General features: G+C 34.9%; 1 protein-coding gene across 1 annotated transcript in view; it reads right to left on the reverse strand.

Moving 5' to 3' along the window:
• LOC140745497 (PAS domain-containing protein cky-1) overlaps positions 1–19011 on the reverse strand; it is a 173269-nt gene that overhangs the window by 114909 nt on the left and 39349 nt on the right. Inside the window, exon 3 of the mRNA XM_073077380.1 lies at positions 13060–13241. Coding sequence (XP_072933481.1) covers positions 13060–13241 — 182 coding nt within the window. The remainder of the gene's footprint in view (positions 1–13059; positions 13242–19011) is intronic.

Here is a 19011-nt window from a genome sequence, read left to right on the forward strand (position 1 = left end):
ACACATAACTAATTTAAATTCGTATAACATATGTACACAACTATTAGTCATAATTAACAACACAAATAATTACACATTCATTCATAATTAAGTCACAAATAATTACACATTCAACCAACACAATTCCCAATAACATTACTTTGTATCCTATAAAGAATCGATCACATATATTTAACGTGCACGTTATACACCTGTTGCTTCGTAACTAGTTAGAAGTAATTTCTGCCTGTTTTAAAATTCAAATTTATGCTAATTAGACACTGCACCATAGACGCTAATTGGATTAACGTCTGTTTGTCTGTACTTACATTATTTATATGCATACGATCGTCCAGTACTAAGCTGTCGATAAGTATGTTTAATTTATACGATTAGTCGATAATAAACGTCTTCTTAGTTTTATCTTGTTGTGATCGGAATATTTTAATAACATTATATTTATAGTAATCGATAGTTTTAATTAGAATCATAATAAGTTTTAAAATGGTTATTCTCTTTATGGTAATTCATTTTATTAACTTCTATTTAAGTACATATGTTTTTTCAGTTCCATAAATTTAATTAGTGGAAATCGATTTTAGTCAAATGGAGTCAATAAATAAATAAAAAGTGGAAAATGTGGATGGAGTTAAGCGAATCTTATTTCAAAATAAAACAGTTAACTCTAACTACTTTTATCCCACGACCTCGTCTGCATAGACTACGTATAATTATTTTAATGTTTTTTAAATATTATTACTTCTACCAACACATCTACCATTTTATTTGACCTCCTTTGTATACGTGTTATGGCCCATATAAAGTACAGTTCATGTTATATATATTTTTTTTATAATATAGGAGTAGCAAACGAGCATGCAGTCTACCTGATGGTAAGTGGCTACTGCCTTCCACGGACATCCGTAATCAACCCCAGATAGGATTAGATACTCCTACTTGAAGTCGGTCACAGGTGCGCCGCTACTGAGGACTAAGCTGGAACGCCTTGGATAAGTATGTATCGGATTAGTATTGTTATTCTATTAAACCTATTTAAATTAAGAGTAGATTAGGATGCCACTCTCAGAATTTAGATGCATCTAATGAATATATGGAAAATATTGCAAATGGCTTATATGACAAAATCCATCGAACTGTTAGGCCTGAAGGGCACATCAAAGAATAAGGCATAAACGGACAGAAAAATGAAAGTAGTAGCAGATTACAGTTTTATACCCACATCATCAATCAATCACATCAACAACCCATTTCTGTCCCACTGCTGGGCACGGGTCGCCTCTCATAATGAGAAGGATTAGGCCATAGTCCACCGTGCTGGCCTAGTGCGTATTGGTAGACTTCACATACCTTTGAGATTTTTTTTATAAATCTCTCAGGTATGCAGGTTTCCTTACGATGTTTTTCGTTCACCGTTTAGCAAGTGATAATTAACTTCTAATACGTACATAACTTTAAAAAATCAGAGGCGTGCCTGGGCTTTGAACCTCGGACCCCTCGATCGAGAGGCCGAGTTTCTAACCACTAGGCTATAACTGCAGATATATACATCATTTAGAGATCTAAACCTTAGTCTATTATTAGCATGACCACAAGGGAACACCAATGCAATCAGGTGCTCCTAGCGGGCGATTATCAATGCGAGAACTGTAGTTCGTTTGCACTTAGAATCACAGTGTAATTATAAATAATTGTGCGCAGTCAATAATTATTCCGAAGAGCAGTGTTTTACTTGTTGTTGCTTGGTTTTTAACCGCAGTGTTACATTGTCTGTTTATAATGATTTCTGGTTGTTCACTTGAATTTTTTGCACATAATATCATTATTCGACTTTACTATATTAACCTCTGGGTAAGAGATAGGAGATTAAAATAATATTTTTATAATTATAGTAGCATTCTTTAGCATAGCATAGTTAGCACTAAATCCAAGTAATTATTCTGAACGCTTCATATGTGCTCTACTACACCCTTTAAACCAGAGCACAAAAGTAACACTTATCTTCGAATCTTCTAAAAAATGTAGCAACTACCTTCGAACACACGGTATCGATGATCTTTTACCCAGAAACTATAGAATTCTACTATCTGCTATAGAAACTATAAATCAGTGGAAGCTAAACTAACCTTTCAATACAAATGCGTTTACAAGCAGTAGTAAAAAAAACAGCTTTAGACGGAAACTATATTACCTTACTATCCTATACAAACTATCCAATCTGTACGAGTTAAACTTAGCTTTCGATACAAATGCGTTTACAAGCAGTAGTAAGCAGTAGTCCGTGACTGCGCCGCACCTTACCAGCCGTAAAGTGCGCGCTACAAGCACAGTTCTCACCGGAAACTAACATGTACGAGTACTGTATGTAACGCAAACATGTACCACATACATGTTCGCGGTGCTACTTACCAAGTTGTTTAAACGTATTATTGGTAATTAAAACTAGTTTACTTAATGTGTGGTAATTAAAATTGTTATAAGCGGCAAGTTTAGTGTTATAATAATAGGAAATAATATGTGGCTCGAAATAAATCTATAAAACTCTTTCGATTTCACTGCTTGCGAACGTTTAAACAAAGTTTAGTCGCATATAAGTTTTATAACAAACAAACAATAAATATAAAAATAATAGTATAATAGTAAAGAAATAGTATAAATAAAAAAACAGCTTTAGACAGAAACTATATTACCTTACTATCCTATACAAACTATCCAATCAGTACGAGTTAAACTTAGTTTTCCATACAAATGCGTTTACAAGCAGTAGTAAGCAGTAGTCCGTGACTGCGCCGCACCTTACCAGCCGTAAAGTGCGCGCTACAAGCACAGTTCTCACCGGAAACTAACATGTACGAGTACTGTATGTAACGCAAACATGTACCACATACATGTTCGCGGTGCTACTTACCAAGTTGTTTAAACGTATTATTGGTAATTAAAACTAGTTTACTTAATGTGTGGTAATTAAAATTGTTATAAGCGGCAAGTTTAGTGTTATAATAATAGGAAATAATATGTGGCTCGAAATAAATCTATAAAACTCTTTCGATTTCACTGCTTGCGAACGTTTAAACAAAGTTTAGTCGCATATAAGTTTTATAACAAACAAACAATAAATATAAAAATAATAGTATAATAGTAAAGAAATAGTATAAATAAAAAAACAGCTTTAGACAGAAACTATATTACCTTACTATCCTATACAAACTATCCAATCAGTACGAGTTAAACTTAGTTTTCCATACAAATGCGTTTACAAGCAGTAGTAAGCAGTAGTCCGTGACTACGCCGCACCTTGCCAGCCGTAAAGTGCGCGCTACAAGCACAGTTCTCACCAGAAACTAACATGTACCGTATGTAACACAAACACGTACCATATACATGTTCGCGTCGCTACTTACCAAGTTGTATAAGCGTATTATTGTAATTAGAACGAATTTACTTAATATGTGGTAATTATAATAGTTATAAGTGGCAATTTAGTGTAATAATGAAAGGAAATGAGCGATTCGAAATAATTCTATAATACCCTTTAAATTTTACTACCGGTGACCTTTTAACAAACTGTAGTGGAATATAATATTTCATAAAAAACAAACAAAACAATTTGTAAGTCAAATCATATAATTAAAAGAACACAGCTCATTGAGATTGCTTTAGACGAAAACCATATACACCTACTATATAACCAGTGGGAGCAAAACCAAGCTTTCGATACAAATGCGTTTACAAGCAGTAGTCCGTGACTGCGCCGCACCTTACCGGCCGTAAAGTGCGCGCTACAAGCACAGTTCTCACTGGTAACTAACATATGGTACATGCTCGCGTTGCTACTTACTAATTTGTGTAAGCGTATTGCTGATTTAGAGAATGAACTACTTTACCTAATAAGTGGTAATTAAAATAGCTAATGAGCTCATAAAAAAAGGTACCCGAATAAATCAAAGTGCTATTTCATACTTCATCATCATCATCATCAACCCATTACTGTCCCACTGCTGGGCACGGGTCTCCCTTCAGAATGAGAAGGATTAGGCCATCGTCCACCGCGCTGGCCAAGTGCGTATTGGTAGACTTCACATACCCATGAGATTTTTTTTTAAATCTCTCAGGTATGCAGTTTCCTCACGACGTTTTCCTTCACCGTTTAAGCAAGTGATAATTAATTTCTAATACGCACATTAATTTGAAAATCTGAGGTGGGTGCCTGGAATTTAAACCTCGGACCCCTCGATCGAGAGGCCGCGTTTCTTAACCACTAGGCTATCACTGCTATTTTATACTATTGTAAATATATCACAACTCATCTTATAACACATAGGAAGAATCCTTATAAAGAAGTGTGGTAGAAGATTTGCAGGTTGCTGAACCCTTCGAGGTTCAACTCCGTGGGTACCACCGCTACCCTTATTTATGCCTTCTATTAATAGTGTTAAGCGTTGCTTTGAACTACCCAAAGCTGCAGCGGCCACTTACTGTAATCAGATGATTTTACTTCTACTTATATAAAAACACCTACAACGTCTACGCAATAAACGCTAAAACACACATAAATCTTTTGCACAGAACGAGAGCGCATGAAAAATGAATCCAATGAGATATTTCAAAGTCCCATAAAACGCTATGTAGCTTGTAGTTCTAGCAATAAACATACTGCCCAGTCGTAGTAATTAATCTCCGGGTTTGTAAACGATCACTTAGCGCGTATCGCCGAGATCCGTACACACGCCTTGATCAACGCACCTCTACTTACTCTTAGGGTGTGCCCACATTACCACATCTTATTTTTAAATGACTGTAAGTAAATATGGAACATAAAAAACATAAAACATGGTCAATCTATTGAAATCATTAAAACTAATCATATGAGCCTTAATTCGAGGTGTGTATTAGTAGCCACTAAAGAGTTCTACTATTCACTTTTCTAAGCTCCAAATTACGGTATCGTCATCCAAAATACTTAAAATTACATATAAAGTTTAATTTCGAGACAACAATTAAACTGAACGGTTAAAATTTACGTACAAAATCACATTATTATTTACAAGTGAAGCTAATAATAAAAGCGTGTTAAAAGGTTTCTTACTACAATATATTTAGTGCAATATATTTTTAGATTAAGTAATTTTAATCTGTTAACAACAACATAAATTGAAACAAAAAACAATTTAACACTATTTAAAATAAAATAAAACTAATACAATTAACACTAAAATTTTATAAATAAAGTAAATGTCCCGTGGAAGTGTACCCAAGATACTGGCAGCATTTTTGGATTAATTAATCGCTCATAAATATCGATTTTGTAATTGATTACTCAACTTAACAATTTATAATTGTTTTAAAACAAGACAAGCATGTTACAATGTCCTACAATATTTCTTACATCCATTTATTTACGTTCAACATTAATGTGGCAGCACCTCAAGCGGCTATTATTTCATTTTGCGACGCAAATAGTTTGTGTTCGATAGCGATTCCGTTTCTTATAATTCGATAATATCGCACGCCGCTTAAGTGGTCAATCACTTATGCAAAAAGGAAAAATGGCGCTATTCCAATTGCACGTAAGTGCGTAATTATTTAGTAGCTTAGGTCTTAGTGCATGTATTAAGTTTGTAGGAATGAATAAATGGGTTGTGAGTAACGTGTTGAGATTGTTTTGCGTTGGTTTTTAAGGTTTATTTTTTTTTCGCTAGATGAGGTGGAATGGTATGGTGGTGGCGGCATCTATACTTGAGAACTACATATTGAGCACATACCCTGTATATGTGCTCAATATACTTATCAAAGGCTCAATATGCAACAGTTTCATAAGAACCAAAAATCTAAATATATATGACTCAAATGTGACTGACTGACATAGTGATTTATCAACGCACAGCCCAAACCACTGGACGGATCGGGCTGAAATTTGGCATGCAGGTAGATGTTATGACGTAGGCATCCGCTAAGAAAGGATTTTGATCAATTCTACCCCCAAGGGGATAAAATAGGGGTTGAAAATATTACTTCGTAACGCGAGCGAAGCCGCGGGCAAAAGCTCGTGTATAATAAAATTATATTTTTCTATTTCAAAATTGAATATGAACACGTTCATTTCGAAAAAAAAGGATAAGTGTAGTTAAGTTATGATATGAAAACATGTACTTACGACACCATAGTATACCTATAAGTATATTATAATTAATCTGATTACTGATAGTATCTCAGGCACTTAGAGTTTAATAAGCTTAAGCATTCAAATTTTAGACAGCGCTAACTATTGCAATGATAACAAGATATAAAAATGCCATTGAATACACATAATGTAATATTTTTTATTTATTTATTAAGTGTAGGAAATAAATAAAACATAGAGATAAGTAATATTAAGTAGCCAGAATTGACATACAAGCACGTTTACGTGATTCAGGCATAAATGAATGAATAAACGCTTTCCACACTCATAGCTTTGAAATCCTGTGACGTGGGTGCCATGGGCACACACTAAAATTCACAAACACCCAAAACAGAAACCTAAATTCATCATTTCATTGTTTGGCCGGGGATCGAACCCGTAACCGTTTACGGTCAAACCAGTATTGTCACACGAGCCACGTTACCATTGATAAGTCACGTTAACGAGTGGTAATCTCCCATAATTAATACAAATAACATAAGTTTATTGGTCATATATCACATTACACTAAGATTTATTACGAGAATAAATTCCATTAAAGCATATTGATCAGTAGAATAAATAGCATGGAATTAAATCCGGACCACGCAACTCGGATGCTCCTTCGATTCCCAGTCTTAATGACTTGTTCCACTATGAACGGGTAAACGATAATTAATTAATATCAGATTTTTGAACTGAAAACTTCTTTAGCGGCGTTGGGCACTTTCGTAATGCGTACAAAATGTTAAACTCGCGTCAGGATCACATGTTCTGTCCCTGTAGTTCCGGGACCAGAATAGAACTACGGTATCGCCTGCCTGTCGTAAGAAGCGACTAAAAGAGGGTTTCTGGGGTCGTGGGTGGCGAGAGTAGGAGCTCGAACGGCCGGGAAGCGTCTCTGGGAAGGGCGGCAGCGGGGTAGAGCCCGACGGGACAGGATGCTTAGAGGACTCCGGTTGCGTTCCTTTGTCTCCAAAGGAACGCCGCGTTGAGGATCTCTCCCGGAGTCCTCAACGCGACGTTGAGGATCTCTCCCGGAGTCCTCAACGCAACGTCGAGGACGGTCGCCGGGGGAGTTTTAGTGCGGTAAGAATCCCACATAAACCCGTGTCGCTCCCACGGCATCGGGTACCTTTTAAAGGTTTCCCCCTCGTTAACAATAAAAAGGTTCACGTGTCCTGATCGAAAATTCGTAAGACGGCAAAGCAAAAAGTCAGATGTCAACCGGTGTCAGTATAGAAAAAATATGTCAATGGGTGTCAGTTTAATTTTTACATTTTTGCTACAGGTTATTTTTTACAAGTAGCGCTGCTGTGCTGTGGTTTGAAGGGTGACAAGGAGACATACTTTTCCGAGGCATTCCAGGTTAGTCCTCACTGTCGCATTTGTGGCTTCAGATAGGCATCTAATCATATCTGGGGTTGCTGGTGTAAATTTAATGTTTTATGTTATTATTGTCGCACATTCAATTTCTGTCGTTTATTTCGAGATCTGTAGAATATTGAAATAATAAAAGAAGAAAAAAGCGTTTTGGCCAGTCCCTTTAAAGACCTCAAAATTACTTCGCTCGTACAAAAAATAGCAATAAAAATATCGACAGCAGTTCGCTACTCGTAACTCGGGGGCAATAAAGCAACACCCTTACCGTTCTAAATGCTGAAATTACAGCGCATTAGCGGGCACGCACGGCGTATGGTATTTTCTCAACAATTTTTGCATACCACCATGGGAACTAGCGATGTATGCTTTCTTGTGCCTAATTAAGTTGTAAATGCCTGATCGGTAATGTGCATTCTGTATCGACGTCTTTCTCCAGTCAAGTTGTAATAACTAAGCGGGTGGTGTTATTACGTATAGGTTTATGCGGTACTACTTTTGTTTTGTTATGAACCTCAGTGCGTATTTTTCAAAAACATCTATATTAATGAGTGTCATAAGCAGTGCTAGAGAAAAATATTTAATATTAGTAAGATATGTATGTGTAGAAATTCGGCCACTCGATAGAGGTGTCCATGGTTCGAATTCCGAGCACGCACCTCTGATTTTTAAAAGTTATGTGCGTATAACAAATTAATTTTCGCTTGCTAGAAGGACAAGATCGTAATGAAAGGTTCTAAATTCTCATTCTAAATTCTCAAGTCTCTTCTAAATTCTCAAGTCATTCGGACAGTACGCTGGACTATTACCTAAAACCCTCTGAGAGATGAAAGACGTATGATTCACCATCAAGTAGATTGCGTGCTTGTCTCTTTTTTCACTTTCAGCAATAAACTATACTGCTATTTATAAAAAACAAAATCTAATAATTAAAACAAATACACTTAGTGCAATAGGTTTATTTCATATTGCATATTTCAATCAATTTAAATGCAAATAAATTAAACATGAGAACTGAGGAGGGAATCTTATCTTAAATGTTAGTAAAGATGATATATTTATGAATATGGATGTGACGCGTTGTATCCGTATTGAGTATGGACTTTGTTCATTTATCACAATCTCGTATTGTGATATACGTCTAAGAATAGCATTGATACAAAATACGGATGTAGATAGAATAAACTTATTTCATAATGTGCGATTTAGGACAACCTACCTTAAACCAAATTTAACTTTGCCCAAAGAACTTCAAAGTATAACAGGTAAATTCTGTAGAATAAAATTGTGTAAATATAAATTCTAGGTGATTTTAACTAAAGATTATTACACATAGTTAAAGCATATTATTATACAAGTAAACAAAGGATTAATAAAAAACAGTTAAGAACAATTTTCTCATTTGTTTGTCAACCGGGTTTCCTATTTTCCCTTGACAGCAAATGACAAGATTTAGTTTTATCAGTACAAAAGATTATTGGTTATAAAAAACCACTGGTCTGTAGGAATTTAAAACGGCGATTGAGCAAATACAGTAAATGATATGCAAACTGTGTTTCCCACGATTGCTGAACATCGCCGTTTATCGAGACCTAGCGAATTTGTATGTAGAGTGTACTCCTAAGAATTTGAATAAGAAAATCTATGAAGTATGATGGTTTAGTGGTATGATCTTTGGCCTTCTATTCTAGTTGTATTTTTTTTTTTATTTATTTATTTATGCACACATAGATAATTCATACAAAAGACTTATAAATAAAATGTCGTGCAAAGGTACTGTCATTGAATTTTAATAACTTTTAAGATTTGTATTCAAACATCTTCGTATATTTAGCAGGGAATTTCTTGAATGTGGCACCTCAGTGAAAGGGGGCTTAACACAGAAATAATTATAGATGGAAATAATGCCGTAAGCTACTTAGAAAGAGGCAGGTTAGGAAACCATTTGCAATTTTCAAATCATCACTAGCTAGTAGCTTCTCTCGGGGCTAAAAATTGTACACGTTCGAATCCCAGGTTTTTTCTAGGATTCTTGAAATACTTTCCAAAAAGTAAATTATTACTTCCTTAATTGTAAGCCTGTAGTCGAAGTCTTCGTAATGATAATATAAAGGTATTTGTTTATATGCAATTGGCTAGCGTGCTGATATAGCCTTAATGAGGATAAAGATTTGAGGACAAATTTAGTAAATAAACATATTTTAGTAACTCATCTCATAACAAAGGTTAATTCATTCGATTTTAATTTTAATTTAAGTTTATTTTCTTCATTTAAAGCGCCCGAAATTAAAGCTTTATTAAGTTTGGCTTTATTAACTCCAACATTTAAAATATATACAATGTTGCTATGCAATATAATAAAATAGCGTTGCAACACTACCATAAATATCGGCAATACAATAACCTTAGGAACCAATCGTTTTAGAAATAAAAAAGTTTCCCACGGTTACCGATAGCTGGCTATAATTTTTAGCCCCGAGAGAATCTACTAGCTAGTGATGATTTGAAAATTGCAAATGGTTTCCTAACCTGCCTTTTTCTAAGTAGCTTACGGCATTATTTCCATCTACAATTATTTTCATATTAAGCCCTCTTTCACTAGGTGCCACATTCAAAAAACTCCCTGTTAAACATACGAAGATGTTTTAAGACGAAACTTAAAAGTTATATATAAAAATCTCTAAGGTAAATTAATAAAAAAAAAACCATGTCGATTACTTTTCATGTAGACAATTATTCACTATTAGACCATTTAGAAACATTGAGGAGATTCTCAAGTCTTGCTGAAACTTAAAATATACCTACTTCGTATTCAATCTTAAGTATAAGTCTTTCCCATAATACAAATCAATTCCCGTGAATTATTGTACGACAAATTAAAATTCCCAAACAGTTTCGCACGCGAATTCTCATTTCCCTGAGTATTTTATTAAAGGCCTTACCCATGTGAACCGGCGCTCGGTAGCGTGCGGCGCGGGCGTGACATCGGTACTCGGGTTCGATTCCCCGAAGGCAAAATTAGGGCCAATAACAATCAGTCGGTAGCCGGTCCCGCTCGCTAATTTTCTCTAATTTTCCTATCAAAACCGAATCCCCATTGTTTTTACGGCAATGACGTGTCCGTAACTGTATTCGGGTGTTTCGGATCGTGAGAACATCGATTTTTGTTACGTACGAGTAATTATCGATTTTCGAGCTCAAGGGCGGGATTGGGAATCGATAGCGTGTATAGTCGACCTTGCGATAACGCGGTAAATTAAGCTTGAAGGAATTTAGCTAATACTAGGTGAGAATTAGGTACAAAACTGGCAATTATTTTTAACTGAAAGTGTTATGTGTAATAACTAAATGCCCATGTCTTTTCGGTCAAGGCTGCTGGTTATGTTTGCTACGAGTATTACGTATGAGTAATCTTCGAGTCGATATGGTCAAATTATATTTGCTGTGTATTGTAAGACGGGGATAATATTACATTATTTTTCCACTCACTATAACCACTTAAAGAAATGTTAAAGATGATAAATATTTTAGAGATCGACACTCTATAGCAGGGTTCAACAAAGTTTAAGCTTAGCATTTTTAGATATCTATTTGATTAATATACAAAAAAATATATGTCACCATAGGCGAAATAAAATACTGCATATTGTCGCATAAACATGACTTTGTTACTATTATAATTAAAGGAAGAAATCGGTTAAAAAAGTTTTAAAATATTTTAGTAGTCTTAATTGTGTAGTTGGTTATATAAATATAAGCTTATTATTATAACATGAAATGAAATGTATTAAATTCATGATGAGTATAACTTTTATAATATAAACTAACACTAACTCCAACGATAATTTTGGATATGCGATAACACTATCCATCAAAATGCCATGAAATTTGTAATACTATACTTTAAATACTACCAACAAGTGCTAAGGCCTTCCCTTCCATTAGGCTAGCAAAGCATTAATATAATATTAATTTACTTCTGAATTCCCTTACAAATGGACATGAACCCTGCGATCCTCGTCAGTGCGATATGACGTGCTGACAGCCGTATGCGTTGCACATTATACACGGTTTGTAGACGCATCGTAGTAGTACCTACTAGGCTTGCTAGGTAATATGATTTAACGGTTATTAGGGTTTAGACTTATTTTATTTGTCCTAATCTAATATAGCTCAAAGGTGACTGACTGACATAGTGATCTATCAACGCACAGCCCAAACCATTGGATGGATCGGGCTGAAATTTGGCATGCAGGTAGATGTTATGACGTAGGCATCCGCTAAGAAAGGATTTTGAACAATTCTAATTCTCCAAAGGGATAAAATGGGGGATGAAAATATTACTTCGTAACGCGAGCGAAGCCGCGGGAAAAAGCTCGTTACTCATATAATTGTGTTTATCAAGAAAATAACTACGTTATTACACATATATCGTTTATTGTGTAATGAGTAAAATAATTTCTATTGGACTATTAAAATGCGACACACAAAGATCATTTGTATATAACACAAATTGATAATAAATGATTATGGGATAGAAACCCCCATAATAAAAACATCTCATAATCGGACATATAAAAAATAAACTATGAGTTTCGGTTGGGTTTTAGTGTGACTTGAATTACTCTACTTTTTTAAGAAAAGGAATTATATATAAGGCTGCTACTAAAATGTTGCTTTTTAAATAATTACAAAAAGCAATGTTTTTAAGGTTCAACAGTAGACATAGTTATACGGAAACATCCCAAATATCCACCACATTAACATCGCAAATACCAACTAATTTACACATGTTTGTTGTTAAATCTAATGGTGTATTTAAACATTTATTCACGGGTATATAGTTTCGAACTACAACTTTATTCCACGATAAATTCCTTACGTGCTGATCTCCGGCGCGATTAGCTCAATGCTAGCATAACCTATGGTCTCTTAACATACCATGACGAACCATCAGTAAATCTTACATGTATCTTCCATTGGATTTCGCTTTTACATAATATTAACATTAGTTTAATGTATTTTACTGGCAGAAACACCAAAGGGCTATGAAATAAACAGGTTTGAAGGTGCCAAAGCTTTTGCTACGCATGTTTCTAAGCTGCGAGTTATATAAATATTCTAAGTAAGGAAGCACTATTCTTCGGAAGATACCGACAATGGGAATACATTTAATCCACATTTTCCTCAATGTATATTTTTTTACCTTATACTTTAGTTTATCTAATGTGTTCAAATTTTACACAAAGCGTTTCAACTAGACTTATAAAGCTGATGTGTTGAATTTTAAACTACACTATTGCAGAACTAGTAGATCAGAGTATAAAAAAAAATACATACGATAAGACCAAATTTACTTTTATCGTGCAATCGGCTTTCTACAATGTTGTGTTGTTATCCTCGAATTGTGTAGTTACTGGTGGCTCTAGCTGCCTTACTAGCTTCACCAGGTTTTGGTAGCTCCGGGACAAAAAGACTCTTATAGTTTTAGTCATCAGTGTTGTTGTTGTGGCGTTACTAACCTTGTTGGAAGTAGTTGGACTTCCGCACGTAAACACACACGAGGGCCATCAGCTGGAGCTGCGAGAGGCGCTGCCTGGTGGAGGGGGGGAGAGGCAGCAAGTCCCGAAGGTTCGCGATCTCTGCGTTGATAAGATCCCGTCGGAGCTTGCTCGCGCCTTTCGTCGATTTGCCTTGGTCGAACCTGGGGACAGAGTTCATATGAAGTCGGGTTGATTTTGGTAATAAAAGTAGAAGAGCTTGAAGTTGATCAGATATAAGGAAGTCACCGCGGCTTATGATATTTTTTACTGTTGTTTGAAACTTTAAAAGTCGCCTGCTAGAAATTGTCAAATTTCCCTTTGTGTTGGTAAAATTAATAAAGAACGTGAGAATAGCACAGGAGTTTTATCGAAGGTCAATTGTAGATGCATTGTTGTTTCTAAGGATTAAGTTGGAATACCTTATTCATATGTTAACCTAACCAATTCCTTCAAATCAATTGTATCGTTAAATTGTGTAGCGTCGATTGTGAATTCCTTATTGTCTCACGTCTAGTCAAACCTTAAGGGCAGATATATACGAATACGGCATATTTAATTTAGATTTTTTTTATTCATACGCAGTAGATGTCTAATAGTGGAACTAACTCACTTCAACTTAGTGTAGATTTATTATTTACTGAATGTAAGTAGGTATTTATTATTTTAGCCTAACAAAATAGTTTTGAAATATTCGAAAGATGCGTACTGTATTTTAATTCGAGACATGAAGGTATTTCAATATTGATGATGGATTTTTAGAAGAACTTCGATATTCGAAATCCGGGTCACTCAGGTGTTGCTGAGTCCCATGACGTGATGCTACTAAAAATAGCGATGCTTCAATCTATCGGAACGCGGGTAATTAGTTTTGCTAATGGCAAACTCAATCAGTCTGCACCGCTACCTTTACGTTAGGGCGGCAACGAATTAAGCGTTTTCCGCGCGTTTCAGAGAATCCTTAGCGTTTCGGCAGCGTTACAATCGCTACTCCTGTTTCTACCATAAGTAAGGCAATATTTACTTTATTGGTAATTATTTCGCAACTAGCAATAGCTTAGTAGCAATTTTAATGCTTTTATATTATAAGGCGATACTGCTAGATCTTGCTTTTCTTTTTCCTTGTCGTGAGATCCTTGACAGACTTCCTTTATTTAGAACTTGATAAAAAATAGTTATGTATTTAAATAGTAAAATATAAAATATAGTGTTAACTCACACACACACACACACACACACACACACACACACACTCACACACACACACACACACACACACACACACACACATACACGCTTGGATTTTAAAACCCAGGAGATGCCCCACTGACGGCTGACTATCTTCTTATCCCACCTAACACCACAGGGATTATAGGAGCGGCTGAAAAACAGCGCTACTCGAATCCCTGATTCTGAGACAGCAATGCTGAGCCGAATTCCTTTTGTCATATTAATATTACTGTAAAATGTACATTTATTCTTCCTGTAACTGTGTTATTATGGCAATAAACGTTTATTATTATTATTATTATTATTAAAACTCTAAGTTTTAATGTGCCTTAAGGTCGATGTGGAACCTGTGGGTCAAACTGAACGCTGTTTATCTTTGATATGTCCGATGGTTACGTGACAAATGACTATCTCTTATGCTTTAAAGAATATCCAAAACATTAACACCGAACTTAATTCTACACATTAATGTTATACTTTGTGGAGATAATAATGTAGCTGCGATGAAAGCGTACGATAGAAAATGTAAGCTAAATTAGCTATTAAGACAATATCGCCAATTTTAACTTTACACTATAGACATAGGCGTCTTCGTATTAAAGATATACAACTTAAAAAAGCCGATTGCAATATCATGCAAAACAATAGTATCAGTAAGGTTCTTGTACTCTTGTAATTCATATATTACAATAGATGTAGTACAATAGATAGAACAATAATGCACAGTTTTAATCTTTTAATTATCTATACTTCTATACTAATATTATAAATAGGAAAACTTTGTTTGTTTGTTTGATTGTAATGAATAGGCTCAAAAACTACTGGACCGATTTTTAAAATTCTTTCACCATTCCAAAGCCACATTATACACAAGTAACTTAGGCTATATTTTATATGAATTATATTGTATAAATAGATTTTGAGGCAGTACAATGTTTGCCGGGTCAGCTAGTAAAAGTTAAAAGTAAAGACACGCAAATGAGCAGTGACAGCGTAGTGATTCAAGCTCGGCCTCTCGATCAGGGGGTTCTAGGTTCGAATCACAGTCGCAACTCTGGTTTTTGCAATGTTACGTGCGTATAAATTATTTATCACTTATTTAAATAGCGAAAGAAAACATCGTGAGGAAACCCGGATACCTGAGAGATCTTCAAACAAACGTTCTCAAAGACATATAAAATTTACCAATACGCACTAAGCCAGCGCGGTGGACCATGGCCTAATCCTCCTCATTCTGAAAGAAGACCCGTTCCCAGCAGTGGGACCTTGTTTGATGACGTCGACATGCAAAGTATAAATTTGATTTGTTTACTTACAATTTCATAAACAACATCGTTATGCAAATTGAAACGCAAGTGTTAAAAAATTTAACGCCTCCAATTTATCAATTCTGAAAACACTGCGACTAATGGCAAATTCTCCGACCGATCAATTTGATATGCGGTTAGAATAATCGCTCCGAGGTTCGTTCTTAAGATTTATTAACGATCTAAATTGATTTTAATGGAAAATGTCCGTTGTAATGGAAAATATTTACATTATAATTATATTTAAAATGTTATAAAGGTGATAAAATGAGTAGAGTTCCACTGAGGACGTACCAAACATATAGCGAGACGCATTCTTGTATTTCGGCGAAAGAGTGTGGATGTTGTTTTTTTTAAATAAGCGTGGTAGACGAGTATGCAGTCCACCTGATGGTAAGTGGCTAGGTACTGCCGCCCATGGACATCTGCAATCAATCCCAAGTGAGATTACTACAGATGCACCGCTACCCATGAGGACTAAGCTGAGCCTCGGAAAAGTATGTCTCCCTTACCACACCCTTCAAACCAGAACACGGCACCGCTTAACGCTGCTGTTATTAGGCAGAAATGGGTGTGGCGGTGGTGCCGCCGAAGTCGAACCACAGAGGGTTTGTAAAAGATGCCGCCTCACCAGTCCTCAGGAGTAGCAACAATGTGGAGTTGATTACAGAAGCCTATGGGCGGTAGTGAACACTTACCAACAAACTCATTACTCATTTATTAATCCAACTTAAAATATATTCGATAAACACTTTATATTATAGATATAATAGATTTTAACGGAAAACGTCAATTGTAATGGAAAATTATTTCCACTATTGTAAGCAATCAGCTATTTTAATTTATAGAACCACCACAAAGTTGTCGAGTTTTGATGTTGATTTTGTACTCAGAACAATTAATGTTTACATAATAATTATTGTTTGTTTTAATTATTGATAAAAATTATTTTATTCAACAGCTTTTGAAGGTCCACCTGTTAGTTAACTTCTTATGAATGCCATTCTTTCGGACCATGTCTACATTATTTAATCATTGACATCCTCAACTCATTATTGTCCCCCTTTTGTAGGCAGTAGAACCCTTTGTGGTTCGACTCCGGCGGTACCATCACCACACCTATTTCTACCTAAATAACAGCAGTGTTAGACGATGATGTGTTCCGTTTTGAAAGGTGTGGTAAGGAAGACAGACTTTTTCGAGGCGTTCCAGCTTAGTCCTCAGGGGTAGCGGCGCATCTGTGGCCGACCTCAGGTAGGAATATCTAATCATATCTGGGGTTGATTACAGATGTCCATGGGCGGTAGTAGCCACTTACCACCAGGTGGACTGCATGCTCGTCTGCTACTCCTATATTATAAAAAAATCCCACCGCTGGACAACAACCTCGTCTCATGATGAAAAGGATTTAGACCTTACTCCTCTACACTGGCTAATATCATATTGGTAGACTTTACAAACCTTTGACATTTTTCAAAGTAGTAGGTACGTACGTAAGTTTCCTCATTATAATTACCATGACCGTTATTGGAAGTGTTAATTAATTTCTAATGTGTACAAAATTCCAAAAAATCTAATTTCAAACAATCATTATTTGTTTAAATTAATCACATATCGATAAATACCAGTATGTCGAAGCCATTACATCATCATTAAAACAATAAAACCTCAAAATCTATCAATAATCCTAAATTATTCTGTAATAACAGCAAATTGTTTTAATTTCCTAAATCTGTGTTTCAACCTTGATCGGACAATTGGAGTAATAATACTATACACGCAATTGCCTTTAAGGTCAATTTGTATGGTAACCGTGGTCTAATTATGCGGTATATTTTCTTATGAATTTGAATAGGACTAGTACCTTACTATAGTCTAGATTCATAATTAGGTGTCCAAAATGTAAACAAAGAAATGTCACTGTCAAAATTAACAAGAAACAAAAACTTTAACAAACTCGACAAAAAACGAAAATTTAACAAATATACACAATTTAACAAACGCGTTATGTAAACGAGAAAACATTCGAGTTCAATCACAATCACGAAAATGAATAATATCAGTTATGAAACTTAAAAATGACGGCACAAGTATTGTCTTGGATTCCGATTGTGTTACCATTATCACATTTTAATTTTCTACCATAAACTTTGTTTTTTATTATTATTACTGTATGGAACGAAATTGAGGTGATATAAATATTAGAAAATGTGAATTAATCTTAATTTATTTAGATTTTTATTTTATTATTGTTGTATTACTTTAATATCGACAAAAATAAGAAACTACCATCTCTAACGTATTTTCTTGATAGGTCAACACCTTTGTTTACATTTTGGACACCTAATTATGAATCAGACTATAGGTAACGCTTACCTACTGGTACCTACTGGTAAGCATTAAGCAGTAGCCTAGGTTAAAACTCTTCTCAATCGAGAGGTCCAAAGTTCGAATCCCAGGCGCCTCTGATTTTTTAAAGTTATGTGTATGTTAAAATTATCACTTCACTATAACGGTGAAAGAAATGTATACGTCTAAGAGTTCTTTAAAAATCTTAAAGTTGTGTGAAATTAAAAAAAAATCTTAGTTAAGAGTATTTATACCCAACTGTGGCACAAGGATGATTTAACAACAATGTAAGTATCAATAAAACTGCATTTAGAGTATATTACTTTACTTAGTCTATATTTTGTCGTTTGTCTGACGAGTAGACTAAAAAAAATGTTTAACAAAAAAATAAAACCGACTTCTATGTCACTAGAAAGTGAAAAATAATTCAAATAAATGTTGTTTTAGTACATAGTTCTGAAGTCGGTGCTCAAAACATTTTGATTGATAGCGGCGTAAACAGCGTGTCTAATATGAGCGCCGAAAAAAAATAAAAAAAATATATATACGTGTCGAATAGACCTTTCTTCCTTTGGGAAAAAACCTTCAACTAAATCTGTACCTAAATTCATCATTTACAATACACGTGACTGGGAATCGAACCCTGTACCATCTACAAGGTAAGAATCATACTTATATAATTATTCTTGAAGTTTTTAAATCACAAAGTTATACCTTTATGTATTATAAATCTAAATATAAAACCAATTATAACTTGTACCTAGTAGGCTACCAGTTATTTTAGCCTGTTATTATTTCGTCAGTGACGGTATTATATACCTCGTAGACAAGCTACACAATAATACGATAATAGATTAAACCCAAGTGTAATTAGCGTTTGCGATTGGCACTTAGTGTCATAATCTCGATGGGGCGCCGTGTGATAACGCCAATATTGTCGCCAATTACAAAATACTTAGTAACACTTGGCGAAATTATATTTGTAGTTATATAATTAAAATTTTAAATATCTGTCTGTAGTTTTAATTCCGTTTTCTTACCTTGTAAT

Source organism: Epargyreus clarus, unplaced genomic scaffold, assembly GCF_041222505.1.
Source record: "Epargyreus clarus isolate Ecla_fem2 unplaced genomic scaffold, WU_Ecla_fem_2.2 ptg000010l, whole genome shotgun sequence".
Lineage (NCBI taxonomy): Eukaryota > Metazoa > Arthropoda > Insecta > Lepidoptera > Hesperiidae > Epargyreus > Epargyreus clarus.